Consider the following 20,044-nt stretch of genomic DNA (forward strand, 5'->3'; position numbering starts at 1 on the left):
CAGCTAAGATAGCCAGTTCACAGCAGTGGTCCTCAATATATGCATACATATGTATATATGCATGCTTACATACATATAGCCTGAACAAATTCTTGCTGAGCAAGATTACAACGCCCTTCCCATACATTCAGATAGGCAGGCAAAAAGATGCGCGCGTGCACACACACACACCCAATCAGACAACGTGACCGTTTTTCGGCGGCGCCCTGCATCTGCCTACAGGTCTCATGTCTCCGTTTAATATAAATGTGATCTCAAGCCCAGAGATCCTCCCTGTAACCATGGCAACGCAGCTACCTCAGCCCCGCCTCCACGGGTTGAGTTAAACACCCTGAGACAGGAGCGGAGAGGGAGAGAGAGGAAGAGAGAGAGGGGGAGTGGGGAGAGTGGTAGAGTGCAGGAAAGCGCAGTAAGACACACTCCTCCTAGTCCTCAGCCAATCAGTCTAATGTGACCGGCGGCTCTTACAGTGTGTAAACCCAGCACAAGCCTCTCCCGACAGACCCCCCCCCCCCCCTCCCAGAAAGACAGCGGCCTGAAAGCAGCTGACTTGAACACGACATATGCTAAGATTTGTGAACAAGGCTGGATGTGAGGGAAGGGATTCTGTAGCTACGGGAGACCGGGGGGGGGGTTCTTGGTGACCCACTGGAAGCCACTAGGGGGGGGGGGGGGGGGGGTTACGGTGAGAGGGGAACTAGCAGGTGCTAACGTCACTGTGCTTTTAGCAAATGAGCCGAGGCCAAGCAGGCGGGGGATGGATGGCTGCTGGCTGGCTGGCCTCTCCTGTTGCTGCTGTGTGGACGTGACGTGTGTGTTGGTGTGTGTGTGTGTGTGTGTTCAATGGGGCTGTGATTGTGTTTGCCCAGCTGTGACAGGCATCCAACAACATTGGACTCTTTTGCCTCTCCGGTCTCCAATTGTAACCCTCTACCCTTTGATTATGTGTGCTTGTGTGTGTGTCTGTTGCGGGGCAGGGGTATTAGAGAGACATGGGTGACTCCCTACAGATGCCTGGAAATGGCAACCAGCAAACAGAGAGAGGTTCATGTGACCCAATGTACCAAGACACATGACGTGCTGGGCACATGGTGTGCATCTACTAACAATGGGCAGCTTCAGTGGACACACACGCGCTCTGGTGCACGCACTCGCGCACACACACACACACACAGACACACACACACACACACACACACACACACACAGCACGCTACAAGGTCTGAGTGCAGGACTCTGTAATGAAGAACACAATGTGTCTGTTAGTCTGAAGGCCAGAGACGTAGAGTTGCCCTGTACAGACTGTGTTAGTGGTGCACTACATGGACTAATGAATATGTCATATGGGCCTGTCCCCAAACCATTACGGTTAAAAATACATGACTGTGCAGAAGTCTTTATGTGAAGTGTGTTTGTGTGCGTGTTTTGAGGGGGAGGCTGGGAAAAAGGGTTGTGTGTGTGTGTGTATGTGTGTATGTGCAGCACTGTACACTACTGACCTGGTAGAAATAAGGGTTGGGCTCCGACTCGCCCACACCATTGAAATCCTCCACGTTGACCAGCTGGAAGTCGAAGGTGAGGCCAGGGTTGGGTGCCTGGAACTGGGGTAGGAGCTGCACGTGGGGCAGGTTTCCCAGATGCTTATAGCGCCAGTTGTACAGGTTACAAAGACTGGGGAGAGGGCAGGAGGGAGGGTAGGAAAGGGTAGGTGTTACAGACAGTTAGGCTTGGTTTAAAAACCGGGACTTGGCACAAATGCTAGCATACGTGTTAGCTTAGCATGTGTGTCACCTTAGCATACGCATTAGCTTAGCATAGACCCTGATCTATATTTCACACTCAGCACTTTAAAGGTTCAGTTACAAGCTAACATGTGAGAAATCCAGACGTCCCGCTTTGCCTGAGGACACTCAACCTAGACCTGGGGTTTATGCTAATGTACCACTCCATAGCCCTAATGTATTCATCCATGGCTTATTAGCCAACGAGACAGGCCTGAACTCACATGACCTAGCAGTTCCTTTACTGTTGGCTTATGTACCCTAGGGACCTTGCTAATGGGCTAGTGAGGAGGGCTAAGGTTGAAGTGAACTGGAAGGGCTATTTTAGGCATACAGTTCTTTGTTACCACATCAAAAGCAGCACACAGAAATGCCCAAATGAGTTTTGTTGCTTTCTTCTTCTTTGTTTTGACAAAAAACGCTGTGCCGCGGGAGGAGCCTACCTGGCGCGGGCGCGGCCCTGCGCGTCCAGGTCCACGGTGGGCACCCCCAGGCGGACGAAGCGGGTGAAGAGGGACTGCTCCATGTTGGAGTACTTCTGGAAGGCCATGTTCTTGATGACGGGCGGCAGTTGGTGGTGGTCTCCGATCATGATCCAGCGCTTCAGGCGGCTGTAGCCGTCCTCCGGGTTCTGCGGAGGGGAGGAGGGGGGTGGGACGGACGGTGGGGGAGAGGTTGAGAGGGAAGTAAACACATGTTGTATCTCTGCTGGATGGCGAGGGGGGGAGGGGGGTTTGGTCTAGCTCGATCTGTGTAACACTGTTTATAATTCACAGCACCCCCCCCCCCCTTGTGATTTTCCCGAACATTTCAAACACCTCTCACCAGCAACGCTTACACGTCTGCTTTTCACACTGACACACGGTCTCTCCCTCTCTTTTTCGCTCACTCCTTCCAACGTGTCTGTTAACGGAGCGCAGAACTCGTGTACGCTCTCTGGCAGGAGAGTGGTGCGATGGAGAGGGAACACCCATGGGTATCCATAAAGTATAGCTTTTCCTTTCAGAGGCGGATCCAGAATATTTGTCTCACAGCAGGGGCGAGAGACAGGAGAGACAGTAAAAAGAGAGAGAGAGGGAGAACGAGAGCGACAGAGTACAGGAGGGGAATAAAAGATAGCTCCAATATCTGCCTCATTACTAAACCAGGGCTGATTAAGGAGGGAGAGGAGGGAGATAAGCAATCTCTAGTATGTGCCTCATGACTCAGGCCCCGCTGATGAGAGGCAGAGTTTAATTGGAGCTTGACCCCAAACAAACCTGACGCTAGCCAGGCTCATGAGTCGAGCCTGATTCAATCAGCTGTAAAGGAGGCGACGTGGAGCAGATGAGGACTGAGAAGGAGTCCCCTTGTTTGGCCTGCGCAGGCCGCGATTACAGTCGGCGAGCGAGCGAGCATCGACAACGGCTGTTACGGAGCGAGAGAGAGGAGGGGAGGAGAGTCGAGAGGGGAAAAAGAAAGGCGAGGCGAGGAGGAGGGAGAAAAGGAGAGAGGTGAGGAGAGGCAGGGAGACCAGAAGCGAGGAGGAGGAGTGACGCCAGGTTGCTGCGGGACACTCCGGCGTGTTTAATGGTCTTCTGTGTAAACACACGCCAGGGTTATCTGGGGCAATTAGAGCCCGTTAGTGCAACACATCCAGTCTAGCTGACAGAACAGCAGGCTGGCTGGCCTTCACGTGTGTCAGGCCTTCCTGGCAGAGAACAGACTGACACGCCCAGGTGTGGCTGAAGCACACTAATGCCCACCGCTGGGCAGGATCGACACGTTATGTCATAAATATATTGGGGTGTCCTCGTAAGTTCTTACCTCAACCTGAATAAAAACAGTGACACGACGATGGGGGTTTGGACTGATCCTATTACACATTTTGGATTTAGTTCTGATGAGATTCTGGTCCTAATAATCCAGGGCTTTAAGTCGGTGTATAAATCAATCTGGATTGATTTACCTGCAGCAGGAGTGGGATGAACGTCTCGATCTCCAGAATCTGAGCTGACTCCTCCATCAAGATGTTGTCATACTGAAGACACAAACCACACAGGCGCCAAGAATGAATGCCACTGCATGAGCCGGTGTCGCACACTCTGTGAACGGATGTTTACGTCGCTCTGACGTGTCGGCTACATGACTGCATGTAGATGAGTAGTGATACATCTGTGGTCTGGGTGTGTGTGTGTGTGTGTGTGTGTGTGCGTGCGTGTGGGGACACCTCACCTTGAAGCCCAGCTCGACCAGGTCGTGGCGTTTGAGGGCGGCGTGCGTGCAGGTCATGGCAATGATCTTGGCCTCCTTCACCAGCAGGTACTTGGAGCGGTCCAGCCCGCTCCTCAACAGCTCGAAGGCTCGGAACTCCTGGGGGGGGGGGGGGGGGGGTCAGGGGGGTCACACATGAAGGGGCTGATCTCTCTTGACAGGCATTGGCTTTGATGTATAATGGTGGGTCCAAGGGACAAATGCTGCTCAGAGGTCACACTAGAAGGGTCACAAAACACTATCTTGCTTACTTAGGATAACCGATTCCCAGCAAATCCTCGAGAGGTTCGCTCAAAAAAACCAAGGAGGGGAAACACGACACTAATGGCATGCACGTGACCTCAAGTCCCTCCTCAGGAAAGCCTTCAGGCAACCATGGGAGGCATTAAGAAGGTGTAACATTACTGTTCAATATCTTGCCTGTTGCAGATCCTCTTATATGGCTAATATGGGAGAGGGACATTGGGCGCGTTTGTTTCGGGTCGAGTGACTGCCGGCGAGTCTGTTGGCTGATATCATGACTCTATTAAAGACCTGGATGCCGAAGGGGTGGAAGGTGGACGAGAGGGGAAGTGGGTAAATCAATGTCCTATTTCAGGAGCGGGGCAGTGAGGGGCCCTCAGAGGGCAGCGCCACATCAATAATTGACATGTTACTATTTTAGCATTAATATTAAACCGATCAAAACATGCAATATTGATGAGGGCTATTTTTACCCCCCCCCCCCCCCTCCCCGTGCTGGGCTCCAGGGTAGCTTGGAGAGTGAAACTAAGACGCAGGCTAGTGAGTCCGGCTGCTTGGGCTCCACGGAGCAGAGAGAGATGGGAGCAGGAGAGGAGACGAGGGCAGCGTCTGGTAGGCACAGGGAGGTCACATGGTGTCCCTGTCCGTCTCCACGGTGATGGAGGGAGGGATGAAGGGAGGGATGAAGGGAGGGATGAAGGGAGGCCCCCCCCCCCCCCCCACAAAAAAAAGCGAGGCTGACAATGAAGGGAGGGGAGGGAAAGGAGGGAGGGAGGCAGGGGGGAAAGGAGGCAGGCATGGAGGAAAGGAGGCAAGCAGGGAGGAAAGGAGGCAGGGAGACAGGCGGCCAGACAAGATCTTTTTCCTTCTCCTGTGGCACCGGGAGGAGGGGGAGAGCCTCCTGAGGAAACAGATATCACCCCCCCCCCCCCCCCCCCCCCCCCCCCCCCCGAGAGCAGCCGAGGTCTCTCTTTGATTATCTCCCAATACGAGGGCGCCAGATAAAATCAAGGTCAACACACATGTTGGGGTGTTACCTCTGGCCAATAACTTCTTTATTGCTTCTCTGAGGCCTTCGTGTAGGCCCCATAAATCTGTAATGTTGTTGTTATCTCTATATGAAGACCGGGCACACCTAGGAGTGGGACACATCTTGAGGTGTGTGTGTGTCTGCACAGCTGGTGTGTGATGTGTATGTTCTTTATTATATGTTGGTGTGTGCATGCGTGTGGGGAATGTGTGTGTGTGTGTGGTGAAATGCAGAGTCTTTGCCAGACCCTCGAATCTTTCCATTGGCATCTAGAGACGGCGACTTGTGCCACTGCCAACAGGGTCACGCAGAAGAAGGAGAGTAGAGAGTGTGGAGGGTTAGGGGGCTGGGTGGCATGTCACCAATCATCATGTAAGCCTGAGCCATCAAGCACACTCGTGAAAGCAGAGCAGGAGAAAGATGGAGCGAGAGAGAGGGGGAGGGAGAGAGAGACGGAGGGAGAGAGAGAGAAAGAGAGGGGGGGGCGGGGGGGAAGGAGGAGGGAAAAAACAGCCTGTTCTCTTCTCTCGACATCTCTCTCTGAGAATGGCGACATTCTCTCAGGCTGGCCTGATGAATTCAGCGGTTTTGACATCTGGGGCTGGCGTGCGCACACGCGCCGGCTCTTGAGCTCGCGCACCAGGACCCATGAGGAGGACAGCTGTTGAATCGCATGCTGGGAGGCTACCGTGGTAGCTGGCGCGCTAACGGAAACCACCGCCGGGGAAGGGGAGACGATGACTGACCCATCACCACTCTGCCTGGGAGAACTTGTCAGAGGGGGGAACAGTCGCTCGTGCTAGTGTGTGTGTGTGTGTGGTCACAGCTGGCCTGTGAGGGACACTGAAACTGCTGACACGGTGAGTGTTTTTGGGCTTGTGTGAAAGACTGGGCTGAAGACCTGTGTGTGTGTGTGTGTGTGTGTTTGTGTGTTGCCCCTTCTTTCTACAGCCGGGAAAGGACCTCTTTGAAGCGTGTGCGTGCATGCGGCCCAGTGTGACCTGCTCACCTCCAGCTGGGTGAAGATCTTCTTGATGTGGCGGTAGCAGCCCTCGGCGATGTCCATGTCCTCCTCGTAGGCGCGGCCCCTGAACACGGGCTGGGGGGCGTTGGAGAAGTACTTGTGGAAGGGGAAGTGGGCGGCCACGGCCTCCGCCTCCACCACGCGGCCCTGCTTGGGCCTGACCTTGCTCATGTACTCCTCCCAGCGAGACATCACCTGCGGCGGGACAGGAGAGAGAGAGAGAGCCCCTCTTGGATGTCATGGTCTGGAACAAGGGGGAGAGCGCCTCGCTGATATTCCACACACACAGACACACACACACACAGAAGCTTTGAACGCAGACTGCTGTGTTGCGACCGCAGAGGTGAACGAGGGTCGTCATGCTCAGCTAATCGTAAAGCTCACGCAAGAACGTATTCCTTTCACTTTAGAATACAACTCCTACCATCCCTCTCCATCCGTCTCCTCTCCCCATCTATCAAATCCCCTTGTTCCGCCTCCATGACTGCCCTAGCCCCCTTCTGTCCCTCTACTGTCTTCTATTCCACTCGTGGTCCATCCCTCCTTTCCATTGCACGTCTCTTTGTCCTCACTTCCCCTTGTCTCTCTCCACTGCACTCCTCAACCCTTAACATGCCCGCCCCCCCCAGACAGGGAGCCGAGGCTCCTTTACTCCAGACCTGGGAGGGTTATGTAAGCTCTCGGTTCTGCCGGGTATGACAGCCGCCGCCGGTCCCCTCTCTGTTCTAAAAGGTTCTTTATCTCCGACGTCTATTTTGGGCTCGAGGAGGGAGGAGGGGGTGAGGGGGTGCAGCGTCATAATTGTCTGTTGTGGCACTTTTCCTGGAGCCCGCGAGCGGTAATGAGGTGACGGGAATAAACAGCCGGGGATAATATTTAGATATTCGCTGTCTGGGCGAAACGCTGGAGTGAGAGAAGGAGATGAGGGCGTTTGGGTACTGTCACATCACGCTAGGAGGACGCACCAGGAGGCACTTGTGGCGGGGGCGGGGAGATCACTAGGGGAGACAACTGAGCCGTTCTAATGATGGGAAAGAAGACCGGAGGCGGTCAGACAAGCCGCATTGAAACCACGTCAACGCACCGGGCCAGACAGAAGCCCCTCACCTGGTAGAGGTGTAACCACGTCAACGCACCCGGCCAGACAGAAGCACCTCACCCGGTTGAGGTGTAACCACGTCAACGCACCCGGCCAGACAGACGCCCCTCACCCGGTAGAGGTGTAACCACGTCAACGCAGACAGAAGCCCCTGCTCACCTGGTAGAGGTAGAAGTGTCCGGCCGTCTCGCAGGTGTAGGACACATCTCCAGGGACGTCCAGGCTCTCCTGCAGGCGACCCACCTCCCGCAGCAGCTCCAGCCTCCTGGCCAGCACGTAGTTCACCCTCCCGTACCTGACCGCACGCACACACACACAGAGGATGGGGTGAAGGAGTTGACTTTGTCATGCATCCCACCCTCCACCTCTCCTCTTCCCATCTATGTTTCCATAACCTTCATAAGAGCTCCTCTGCCCCCCCCCCCCCCCCCACCACCAATTATAATCCAATCAGATCAATCTATAGCTAAGTCAATGGGATTACTAATAAGGGCTGTTGGCGAGGTGATAAAGGACATGACTGATCTAGGCATGAAATACCATTTGAATGGGCCCAATGCTGTTGCAGCAGTGATGATACTCTAGATGTTCAGTATATACATATTTGCTATATGTGTGTATATAGAAATATATGAATACGGATCTATATGTAACTATTTTTTGGGCATCACTTATGACTGTCCAACTGAGTGAATACCAGACCAGCGTGTACGAATGAAGGCCTAAAACAAAGTCATCTGATCAGGCCTCACAATCATAATAATAACAACAGGGTGCGATTAGTCAGTAACACCAGGACATGCCATGTCACATTCAGAGGGGCGGGGCTAATACCGGGACGAGGTATGTTCTATTTATAGACCCACGCTAAGCTGCTCAGCAGATAATTCAATCAGAATCACATCAGCTGGAGATGGCATTAAAAAAGTACTGACCTTGTTTTCTAATGACAAAGACCTGAGACTAAATATGTATATACTCGCACACAAACACACTAAATTAGAATGGAAAGCGAGGGTGTCTCACAATGGCTATCTTCTTCCATCCCTTTCTCCTCTCCCAAACACCACTTCGATATCTCATTAAGCGGGAGGACACGCGGAGAGAAAGGAGGAGGAGAGCTATCGTTAATTAGCAGCGCTGCAACCTTCCATCGTTAGCTGGTGAGAGGAGGGGTTTTTCAGCCCAATATCCAGCGCTAATTGGACTGTGGTTTACTGGGGTGGAAGGAGTCAGCATGTTGTACAGGTTGAGAGAGCCTGTAGAAGCTGAGAGTATTTGTAGAGGCTGAGAGTATTTGTAGAGGCTGAGAGTATTTGTAGAGGCTGGGAGAGTATTTGTAGGGGCTGAGAGTCTTTGTAGAGGCTGAGAGTCTTTGTAGAGGCTGAGAGTATTTGTAGAGGCTGAGAGTATTTGTAGAGGCTGAGAGTATTTGTAGAGGCTGAGAGTATTTGTAGAGGCTGAGAGTCTTTGTAGAGGCTGAGAGTATTTGTAAAGCTGAGAGTATTTGTAGAGGCTGAGAGTATTTGTAGAGGCTGAGAGTATTTGTCGAGGCTGAGAGTATTTGTAGAGGCTGAGAGTATTTGTAGAGGCTGAGAGTATTTGTAAAGCTGAGAGTATTTGTAGAGGCTGAGAGTATTTGTAGAGGCTGAGAGTCTTTGTAGAGGCTGAGAGTATTTGTAAAGCTGAGAGTCTTTGTAGAGGCTGAGAGTATTTGTAAAGCTGAGAGTATTTGTAGAGGCTGAGAGTATTTGTAGAGGCTGGGAAAGAGTCAGCAGCATCCTTCTTCTGACAACAAATCTAATCTTTACAAAAAACTGGTGTCTCAATGCTAAGCTGCTGTCTCTCACGTGGTCACATTCACCCAGGACGTATCATGACAACGACATCCCCAAACTACTTTGTTATTAATTGCATGTTTATCATGATATTGTTCATAAAACCATTTCTTGTACGCATTGTGCAGTATATCCAAGACACGGAGGCTCCACAGGGCCCAATTTGTCTCGACAGCCGCACTATGTGTTGCTACCAATCTCATACTGCACGAGAACACGCTGGAAATAGAAGCATGGGATGAATATTCAATGAGGTCCGGTTATTTTTATCCCAGGGCCCTTTATGTGTTCGAACACAGATGGGCGACTTTAAACGTGAACACATTCGGCTGATTCAGGAAAAAGGCGAGCAGGGGTGGAACAAAAAAAGAAGATATGTGTAAGAAATTGTGGCAGTCATCCAACTGTGAATGTTGTGGGTATCCTCTGATGTTGAGATCTCTCTCCATTTCTCTCTTCCTCTCCTCGGCACCCCCCCTCTCAGGTTGGTGGTAAGTGGTCTAAAGTGTGCTGGCTTCCCTCCCTCTGTGTCTGGGACTGGCTGGGACTGAGTCAATGTCCCTCAAGGCATTTCAGGAATCACAACACACACACACACACACACACACACACAACACACACACAATGCGGGTGTGAGAAGCACAGGGGCAGTCCTGGGTAAGACTCTTGTGGGACTCCTCGTCTAAAAGCAAACAGCTCCCTGCATTGCCTCTGGCACACAGACGACTAGTACAACTGTGTGTGCTTCTTCTCTTTCTGTGTGTGTGTGTGTGTGCATGAATCAGAGTACAGGACACCAATCCCACACAAGTTGGAAGTTTCCCTTCCTAAGCAGGCCCCTTCAGGGCACAGTGGCTGACTTAGTCAGTTTACGGCTCAGTTCAACCCAGCAGGTCTCCTCCCTTCACTGTTCCAGCCCGACCACCTGCTCGGACAAATGAGCCTCAAATGGGTCGCTAAAACCTGGACTGAGGCAGGGCCCTGCACCCGGGGCCCGTGGTGCTGCTTAATGAGGCAGGGCTGGGAGCCTGGGCCTGGGGGGTGTGGAGGAGCAGCCGGGCCTAATGAAGAGGCCTCGGGCTGCGGAGGAGAACATGGGGAGTATTGACTAGCCCTGTCGCTCTGTTGGCTTAAAGCTAATGGTGTGTGTTGGTAGCTGTGTGTGTGTGTGTGTGTGTGTGTGTGTGTGTGTAGTCAGTATTATCCTGATAGTGGTGCCTGCAGTGTGTGTGTGAGAGAGAGATCAGTATTACAGCAGTGCCCAGTGAGGTGTGTCTGCAGCAGTGTGTGACCAGCTGTCCCCCCGCACGGTCCTCACCTGCTGAAGTCCTTCTCCGTCTCCAGCTCCTCCTCACCATGGCCCATACGCAGGAGGTGGCGCTCATCGATGTCCAGCGCCATGATCTTCTCAAACAGCTGGTTCAGAGCCTGCCAACAACACACACACACACACACACAATTACTTGCCTGTTTATCACCATTAAAAGAAAAGCTGACATCGCTGCGTGTATGTTTGTCAGTGAATAAGACGACTAACTCGGAACACACGCACGGAAGAGATTACAGGCCGTTCGCATGGTTATCGATGTACTTGAACGGGTCTTGGGAACATACTGGCTTTGAATTTCACGCTCGAGTTTCCTGCAGCGGTTGGAGAAAGTTGTTTCTACAAGAACAACATCCTACCATCCTCCAGCGCTTTGAATTCAGATTGCTTGGCATGTGAGGGAGCAGGCCTGCTCTGCGATGACAAATTGACATGGGAGAACAGAATGTGTCGGGGGAGTTGGAGAGGGCTTTTTCATAACTGTATTTAGCGATTCTGCCAGCTTGCTGCCTGAGTGGGGGGGGGGGGGAAGGGGGCAGATTATGTTCTGATTAAATAGTGAACCTACAAGGCTAGGGCCACAGGGGAGCTCCAGCTTTAATTTTCCCTCTCCCACTTCTTGGGGGACTTTCTCAGTCTGATTAATGGGCCATTCTGGGACCGAGCTGTGAATGTGCCTGGCAGGTCGCACTGCTCTCTCTGTGTCTCTCTTATCAGCGTGTCTCTCCCTATCTCTCGGTCTGCCTTTGTCTGTCTCTCTGTCTGCCTATCTACCTGTCTGTTTATAGGACTCCCCCCCCAAATCTGTCTCTCTCTCCTACTCTGTTCTTCTCCCTTTGTATGTCTTTCTTTCCATCGGTCTCTCTTCCTCTTTGAGTTTCTCTTCCCGAGGTTTGTTTGAGAGATGTAAAAGGGACACTTAACATGCTTTAACACCAACCAACCATGGGGAAACATGGGGATTTAGAAATGGGGAGGTGCAGTACAAGGGTGTGTGTATATACTATGTGTGTGTGTGTGTGTGTGTGTTTGTCCCCTACCTGGTTAGAGTGTGTGACAATGAGGGTCCTCTGTTCAGGGAAGTTGTGGTAGAGGTTGGAGATGATCTGGACGGCCACATCCGTCTTTCCTGTACCTGGGGGTCCAACAACCTGGGGGGGGGGGGGGGTGGAGGGAGAGAGAGAGAGAGAGTAGCACAGGGTAGGGAGATGAGAGCAGAGACAGGAAAGATAAGAGCAAGGTAACAGTTAGGTAACAGTGTAACAGCCTCAGAGATAACATAGTGGTCCTGACAGGTGGCTCTGAGCCTGTCAGGTCCTGTACAGACACACACACACACCAACACTGCCTGTTCAAAAATGGGAACATGCAACCCTGCTGCTTGGCATGCTAGGTCATCCCTACAGTCTGAACACACAGACAAGGACACGGGGACAGAGGAAGACAGACAGAGAGAGAGAGAGAGAGAAAAGAAGAGACGGAGCGAGAGAGACAGATAGACAGAGAGTAGGAGAGAGGGACGCGGACAGAAGGGAAACGCTCCTTGACCTCCAGGAGGTCTGCGCTTGAACCCGTGGCGCCAATACAGAACAGACGAGGCGCTCGGGTATAGCGTCTCCGCCACGGACCGTCTCCGCGGTTCCCTCCCTGGGAGACGCTCCAGGGCGCGGCCACTACTGGTGAAGGGCGGCAGGGCGGAGGGCCATAGGTCCTGGCTTGGCTGCTAACGAGCCAGTGACGTGCCAGGGAGGGGAGGAGGTGGTGGTGGGGCGAGGAGTGTGAGTGTGTGTGTGTGTGTGTGGGGGGGGGGTGTTGGGTTGGGAGAGGCATGCAGGCTCACTTGTTTTACGACTGTGTTGAGAACCAGCCTGCCATGTTTACTCCCGGCGGCGCTACGATAAATAACAACACCCAACACCCCTCTGCCAGCTGCCAGTCATCAGCCCACCAATGCACTGCCGGCGAGCCACTCACACTGGCCTGTGAGCAGTGTGCGTGCGTGTGTGTGTGTGTGTGTGTGTGTGCGAGCAGTGTGTGCCAGCAGTGTGTGTTTGAGTCAGAAAAGGGATAGAGAATTGGAGCAGGCTGCATTAGAAAACAAAGGGTCTGTGTGTGTGTGTATGTGATAGGGATTATGTGCAAAATGTGCGGTGTGTGGTTAATGGTGTGTGTGTAAGCGTAACGACATGCTAGGTGTGGCTGGATGTGTGTGTGCGCATGCCAGCCAGCCACGCAATGACTTCAATGGTGGGCTATGGATAGCCTTTCAATGGCACCGTTCTGCGCTGGCATTCAGCCATCCATCCAGCCAGCCAGCCAGCCAGCCAGCCAGCCAGCCAGGGGTGCAGAGAGGGCCAGACCAGGAGTGGAGCTGTGGAGGGTGTGGTTCTTACCATGGTCAGTCCTGGCTGCATCCCAGCACGAATAGCCTCCATCTGAGTGGGGGTGAACTGGATGGTGTTTCTGTTTCAAAAACCCAAACAAAACACACAACATTTCCAAACGGTTAGTATGTAAAGCATCAAGGGGAGTCACGTTTGAGACCTCGAAAGAAGCAAAGCAAGTGTTTTTAGGAGCGTCTGTTTGGGGCGCTGTGGCGCTTTGAAACCATCATGAAAGGCGTTTCAGACAAGGTACCCGAAGGACTTGTTGTTGCTCATTAGATTTCAATATCAAAGTGCAACTTTAAGACACTGAGTTAGTTAGCATCAGATGAATGCGACAATTTCACGAGGAGGCAATTCAAGGTTTTTTTTTTTTTTTTTCTGGGTACGATTAACATTTAAATATCAACAACCTAGTGTGACGCGGGCAGGTTGGGAGACTCTGGCTGGGTTTGTTTGCTGGGATGCGAGGCAGACTCAACACCACAGACATCACACGGCAAACTAACAACGCTCCCTCAGGGGTGAGATAGAACGGCGGGGCGTCCAAACGCCCAACTTTGCGCACGGACAAAAACCTACGCTCAGATCTCCTCTGACAGATATGCAAACACGTAAGCCTCTGTGTTGTTTTTTTGAATGAAAAAATGAAACAATGAATGTTTATCCATTGTAGGCTAGGCTTGCTGAGGGCGTATGGTACTTAAGCTTTAGGGCGGTGGTTGGTATGTTGGTGGTTGAAGCACGCAATCCACTCCAGTCCTGGAGCTGAACATGAGGGGGTGGGGGGGTGGGGGGGAGATCTGAGGCTGAAGGAGGGCTCTAAGGCTGGGGGGAGAGATCTGAGGCTGAAGGAGGGCTCTGAGGCTGGGGGGAGAGATCTGAGGCTGAAGGGGGGGCTCTGAGGCTGGGGGGAGAGGTCTGAGGCTGAAGGAGGGCCCTGAGGCTGGGGGGAGAGGTCTGAGGCTGAAGGAGGGCCCTGAGGCTGGGGGGAGAGGTCTGAGGTCAGAGTACAAGTGGTGCTGTTGCTGGTGTCCAGTATGTGGGACCTGTGGACCCACTGGAGCCAGATGAGCTGTGACTGATGGTGTGGAAGTCAAGGCCTTGACCTATGCACAGGGTTAACCTTACCCACCTCCCAGGGGTCAACAATTGACCTTTCCACTCACCGTTTGGGCTGGTTGTAGGGGTACGGCCCCCGGTTAACGGGGACGTGAGGCTCCACCACCAAAATCCGGTCTTCCTCCTTCTTCTTCTTCTCCTCCTCCTCTTCCTCATTGGCCTTCCTCTTCTTGCCCTTGTCTGCCCTGTTCTGAATTGGGAATTTGATTCTGAAAGACAGACAAGCTCACGGTCAGATGTGTGCAACTGATTGAAACATTCATTCTTTATTCTTCTGGATGTCTAACCTATGAGGACAAGCGAACAAGGATTTAATCTCAGAAGTACATTGAACTGAACAACTTACTTTTTATATTAATACTCTTCATTCTGTTCTACGGTGTAGCATGACCTATGACCCCTACCTGAAGGGGGGTATCTGAAGGTCGGGGTTCTCCTCGGTGACCTTGACCGTGTAGCCAGGGAAACAGGACTTCAGGTGGTCGAGGGACAGGAAGGTGTCGTTGAAGTCCAGCGTGGAGATCTGATTGGGCATCTTGGAGTAGTGGGCGCTTCCTGGGTCGCCGTATCCCAGGATGATGTCGTGGAGCCAGTCGGGGACGACGCACTCGGTGTTCATCAGGTTCCTGATGGTCTCCAGGACGGCCTGGGGGAAGACGCTCAGGGTCACCACTCACGACCACACCGCCGCGGAGAAACATATAGTGTCGTTACAACCAATGATGTCCCGATACGCGAGACATCACAAACATCTCCACCCACTCCTGTCACCGTTTCAGACACAAAAGACTTCAAATCTGGAACCATACATGAAAGAGAACAAGAAAAAAAAAAAGAAGACATCACAGCATTTATTTTGGGCCAGTTTGATGGAAGTAGGTTGATTTTTGGGGGGGCTTGTCAATTATGTTTTAATGAGCTGCCAAATGCTTGCCATCCTGTCTGTGCTTATCTCGCCACTGTGAAACAGCAGGGAGGAGAGAGTTTCACCATGAGCAAGAAGAGTGGTTTTCACTTTCATGGTCCAAAGCATCCAGGAACTTTGGAAAAGACTTCATATGACATTGCGAGAATGCATAACAGCATCAGGAGAATAGAAATGATCAATGGGATCAATGAATACGACATATTTAAAATAAATCGATAAATCGAAATAAGAGCCAATACATCTTAAAGAGCCTAAACGAATGAGAAAACACAAGATGAACCTAAGTAACAAGGGGAAAAAAAAACAACGGCAGCTGTCCTTCACGGACACCCTCCTCTGGTCTGTCTGCCAGTGGCAGCTTCTCAGAGAGACAACCTGATCCAGTCGTGTGTACAAACCACAGGTGTGCTCCTAAAGAGAGAGTGTGGGTGTGTGTGGAAGGGGAGAGTTCAAGATCACCCAGGAGGGAGGGCTCTGTCTGGGATGAGGGGGAGGAAAAAGGAGGCCTTGAGCTGGAGCCCCTCCCCCTCATCACCACCCCAGCAGCCCAGTTGGAGTGATTGATCACCCAGCACTGGAGTGGGGAGGGCCCGGGCTCAAGGCCTGGAGGGCAGGGTTCCGTCGATGAGATACAGGGAGGGGTAGAGGGAGAGGAGCGCTGGGTGGAGGCGTTGTGTCTGGGTTAGAGGTCGTGGAGCGCTCGCTGTGCTACCTTGAAGTGGCTCCACGCAGGGTTGAGTCTATTAGACTTTCCTGATAGTGGTAGGATGGAGGTGGTGGTGGTGTGTGTGTGTGAGAACAGTAGAGAGAGAGAGGGAGGGTGGGGGTATGGAAGGAGTAGAGAGGGAGACGGTGGTGGGTGTGGGGGTTCCAGGTGAAGGGAGAGAGAGCACTGTGGCACTACCTTAAAGTTGTTCTCTTTGGGCTTGCGCCTCATGATGATATTAAAGGTCTCGTACGGGTCCTCGGTGCTGTTCTGGATGCTGCTGGTCATGTCCTGCTGGTACTGGTTGGGGTCCAGCCACACGCGGTATGTTCTAGTATCACCTCGGAGCTTGGGCTTGGGATCAGGACCTGGGCGGAGGAGGGAAGACGTCCTCAATGTAGCTACGTTGCGGAATGTTAGCCTCCCTCACTGCCCATTCGAAATATCGCAGACTCCCCCTTTAAAATCGATTTCTAAGGTTTTTGCAGCTCGACGACGCTTGGACAAGAGGTCTGAGATCAGAGTTTGGAGTAGTTGGATGTCCCCTCGTCAATAAGCCCTGCTTTCCAACTACAGTGTGTTTGTATGCATGTAGGGGCGATCAGAACATGAGCTATGTGACCGTGAACATCCCATAATATGTAGGACACACCCATTTCAAAATGCGTTGCATAATCCTCAAGATAATAAGAGGTCTCTGGTCTCCAGACGCTAATGAGGTACTGTATGGTGCTTCAATTTGGCAATGGTCAACACTTATATAAGACACACACACATACACACACACAGCGGCATGGACTTATGCATGCAACGTCCTTGAAATCAGAGACGGATAACGAGGGGGGCTGGGGGGGGGGGGGGGAGAGGAAGCTCTAAAAACGACAGGGACAGTTTTTAGAGGTCACCCTCGCCTGGCTGTTCCACAAATCCCGAAGCATCTTTTCTGCTCCCTTAAAAAAAAAAAGAAAAAAAAAGAGCTGAGCCCTCCAATCCAGGCCCCGGACGGTGTTCTGTCCCACCTCAGCACGAACGGGCATTACACCCTGATTCCACAAACACACACTCTCGCACACACGTCGACAGACACAGGCCAGGGGCTTTGGGCTCATCCCCTCAGGGAGCCAGCGAAGCAGAGAGGGCAGCTTTCGCAGACATCTAAATGGGATTCCTGCCTGCTACCAAACACCACAGCCATGCGGGGGAAATTCTATCCTTTGGGCTTCAGCCAGGTCTCTGTGTGTGTGTGTGCGCGCGCGTGTGTGTCTCATTCAATCACCTCTCCTGAAAGAGTGTGTGAGGGGGACAGCTATGTGGGAGCAGTGTACCATTCCCACAGACCATCCTTGGACAGGCAGGGTCTTCAGACGTGACCCAGGGCACAGCGGCAGATCAATAAATAAAACATGGGGGGCCTTGCCCTCGGCTAAGATGGCCGCCCGAGGGGGTGGTGAACCTCAGGGGCCACGCCTGCGGCCCCAGGGTTAATGGAATGTTAACGAGAGCCGGGGTCAGGTCTCTCTGTGACGGTCACTACGACAACCTGAGAGCTCGCGGCACCTTCTAGAGGGAGAGGTGAAGGTTCGCGGTCTGGTGGAGGAGGATGAAGGTGCGTGTTAGTGTGTGTGTGTACACCTACCCTCCTCTATGACGCGGCCCTTGTCGTCCAGCATGCCCTGCACCTCGCAGCCCCTCACGTACACCAGGCCCGCCTGCTCCACGAAGGGCTGGCGGCGGTCGAAGCGCGTGCCGTAGAGCAGGTTGGGCCGCACCGTGATCAGAAAGCAAACGTCGTGCTTCCGCAAGCCTGGAGAGAGAGAGAGAGAGAGAGAGATGGGGAGACAGAAAACGCCCTGTCAGCACTCGCCTGATCTTTAAAACATGAAGCTCTAATTATACAATGGGGGTGGGCAGAGGGAATCAAATCACACCTCAGGTGAAAGACAAAAAAGACAGAGAAAGCAGAATAGTAAAAGAGGAGAGCAGGGCAGGGAGGTGAGGAGAGAGAGAGAGAATCCAGGCAGCAGGATATCCCTAACATTGAAGTGACATTGAGCCAGGCCGTTTCAAAGACTCAGAGGATTAGTGTGTGGGAGGACAATGGAGATTCCCCTCCAAAAAATCCATAGATAGATTGCAGATGAATCCATCGCTGTGGAAATTGTTTGACTCTGGGGAGATATCCGTATGCCTGCTTAAGCTCCACTGTTGCTTTGCACTTAATACTGGACACACACACACACAAGGTAACCTATAGCTGGAAGGGAGAAGGAGAGAGACAGCGCGAGAGAGAGAGAGGTGTGTGTGTTACCTTCCCACTCGTGCTTGATGTGGTCGCGTACGTTCAGGTTGATGGTGATGTCGGCGCGGACGCGGGCGGGCCAGTTTTCCCCGATGTTGGGCTTGGCCACCTCCACGATGGAGAAGGTGGTGATGGTCTGAGCCATCCTGGCCCAGCCCCCAAACACCACGCCCCCGTACTCAGAACACCTGTGAGGGGGGGGACCGGGTCAGACTGGGCCTCTCCACACACATACACCCCTAAACTGACTGCTCATAAGAGTTAGACTGGGCATGTCCACAAACACCCCACCAGAGTGTAGTATACTATACTATACAGACTGCCTGTGAGGAAACAGGTCCATGAGAGTTCAGAGATCCCTGTAGGAGAGCTATAGAAGCATAGAGAACCTTCAAGTAAACACAGCCCTCTAGACCCGGTAGGGCAGCGTTCTAGTTCCTATCTCAGTGTGGGTGCTTGTCGCAGGTGCTGAGGGGCTCACCAGGGTTTCATCCGCGACACCACGTCCTCGATGTCCTGGCGGATCTCGTAGGTGGACTCCAGGCGGAACAGGTTGAAGTTCCTCAGCAGGTAGTCGTGGAGCGTGAGGAACTGGAGGTTCAGCTTGGGCAGGGCCAGGCAACCTGGAGCACACACACACACACACATTGCTTGACCAAGATACTGGGAGGGTTTATGGAATAGTTGAAGTGGACCCGGACCAGGCAACTTGGAACAGGTATATTGTGCACACGCACCACGTACGAGCACACACGCACACACATACACACAGATCAAAACAGGCTCTCTGAGTCGTGTCCCCGGACATCTACAGGAGCAGGTACGGACTGAGGATCTAATCCGTCCTAAGCAGTGAGATTAGGGAGAGGGGTTCTGAAGGGAGGACATCTTAGCTAGTGAAGGTGCCCCTGCCAGGGGCCCCTGCCAGCTAGTGAGGATTGGCTGAGGAGGGGGCCAGCTGGGTGGCAGAGAAGAGGGGCTGTGCTGGGGGATCACTCAGCAGGGGGGCGGACTAGTAGGACACACACACACTCCTGCACACACACACACACATGCCCACACACACATGCCCACACACCTTCACCAGAGTAGTACTCCGTGGGGACAATGTTCTCATCCCAGATAATCTTCTCCGTTGGATAAAGAGGCATCTGGTTAAGTTGCTCGATCTGAGAGATTCTCCTCTCATGCCGGGACACCTGCGTGTGCGCGTGTGTGTGTGGGAGGGACGGACAGACAAATATGGAAGAAAAAATTGTTTTAAAGGAAAATTGGGTTCATGAACAAATGTCCCCGTGATACTGAGAAACAGACAGATCAAACGGACAGATCCACGGGCTGCAGACAGACAGGATTTAAACAATCAGGTCACAAAACAGAACAATGGAAAGCGAGCGCTCACCGTCTGTCACGACAAAACCCCTCTCTCATCCGTCTCACGCACGCACACTTCCGTGTCTGTCAGTCAGCAGGCCAGCTGTGGTGTGGGTGTGCGGGGCGGACATGTTTATTTTGGTCGTGTGTGTGTGTGTGTGTGTCCGCACATGGGGCGCACATGTGCCTGTGTGTATTTGAGGTCAGGGCAAAAAGCTGTGGGCTAGAAGAGCGCTAGGTGGCCGGGTGTCAAACACACTGCAGGCTGTCTAATCCTCTCGTCATGTGTGTACTCATACGAGCCGCCATGCTACGCTAATCCTGTTACGCTGTCTCCAGGAGACCCAGGCAGCATTCCTCGCCCCCTCCCCGGGACTGGATGGGGCTGGGAAGACGGAAAGAATAGGTACTTGTCCATCTCGAGAACACGTCAGGCCGTGTTCATAGGCCGACCTGGGCGAGTACAGTTTGTGCAGTGTGTGACCTGCATCGCCCCCACCAGCCTCTGGCATTGTCACACACACACACGCGCGCGCGCGCACGTGTGTGTGCATCCTGATGGTGGGAGATAGTGTGTTGTTGGTTGCCGGGGGCAACCGCAGGCACACAAATGAATCCCCTGATGTTGGCCTCTGA

At 52.8% G+C, this 20,044-nt stretch overlaps 1 protein-coding gene across 2 annotated transcripts in view; it reads right to left on the minus strand.

Annotated features, from left to right (window-relative positions):
* aqr (aquarius intron-binding spliceosomal factor) overlaps window positions 1-20,044 on the minus strand; it is a 42,309-nt gene that overhangs the window by 12,140 nt on the left and 10,125 nt on the right. For both annotated transcript variants that reach the window (XM_084675342.1, XM_084675343.1), the window contains exons 16-31: window positions 19,113-19,233; window positions 18,516-18,657; window positions 18,044-18,222; window positions 17,372-17,539; window positions 15,934-16,103; window positions 14,506-14,747; window positions 14,149-14,310; window positions 12,989-13,058; window positions 11,636-11,746; window positions 10,587-10,696; window positions 7,590-7,725; window positions 6,317-6,526; window positions 3,996-4,133; window positions 3,730-3,801; window positions 2,225-2,412; window positions 1,500-1,671 (exon numbers count right to left, since the gene is read on the minus strand). In XM_084675342.1, coding sequence (XP_084531468.1) covers window positions 1,500-1,671; window positions 2,225-2,412; window positions 3,730-3,801; window positions 3,996-4,133; window positions 6,317-6,526; window positions 7,590-7,725; window positions 10,587-10,696; window positions 11,636-11,746; window positions 12,989-13,058; window positions 14,149-14,310; window positions 14,506-14,747; window positions 15,934-16,103; window positions 17,372-17,539; window positions 18,044-18,222; window positions 18,516-18,657; window positions 19,113-19,233 — 2,391 coding nt within the window. The remainder of the gene's footprint in view (window positions 1-1,499; window positions 1,672-2,224; window positions 2,413-3,729; window positions 3,802-3,995; window positions 4,134-6,316; window positions 6,527-7,589; window positions 7,726-10,586; window positions 10,697-11,635; window positions 11,747-12,988; window positions 13,059-14,148; window positions 14,311-14,505; window positions 14,748-15,933; window positions 16,104-17,371; window positions 17,540-18,043; window positions 18,223-18,515; window positions 18,658-19,112; window positions 19,234-20,044) is intronic.

This window comes from Hypomesus nipponensis, chromosome 3 (genome assembly GCF_054491055.1).
Source record: "Hypomesus nipponensis isolate SF chromosome 3, ASM5449105v1, whole genome shotgun sequence".
Taxonomy (NCBI): Eukaryota; Metazoa; Chordata; class Actinopteri; order Osmeriformes; family Osmeridae; genus Hypomesus; species Hypomesus nipponensis.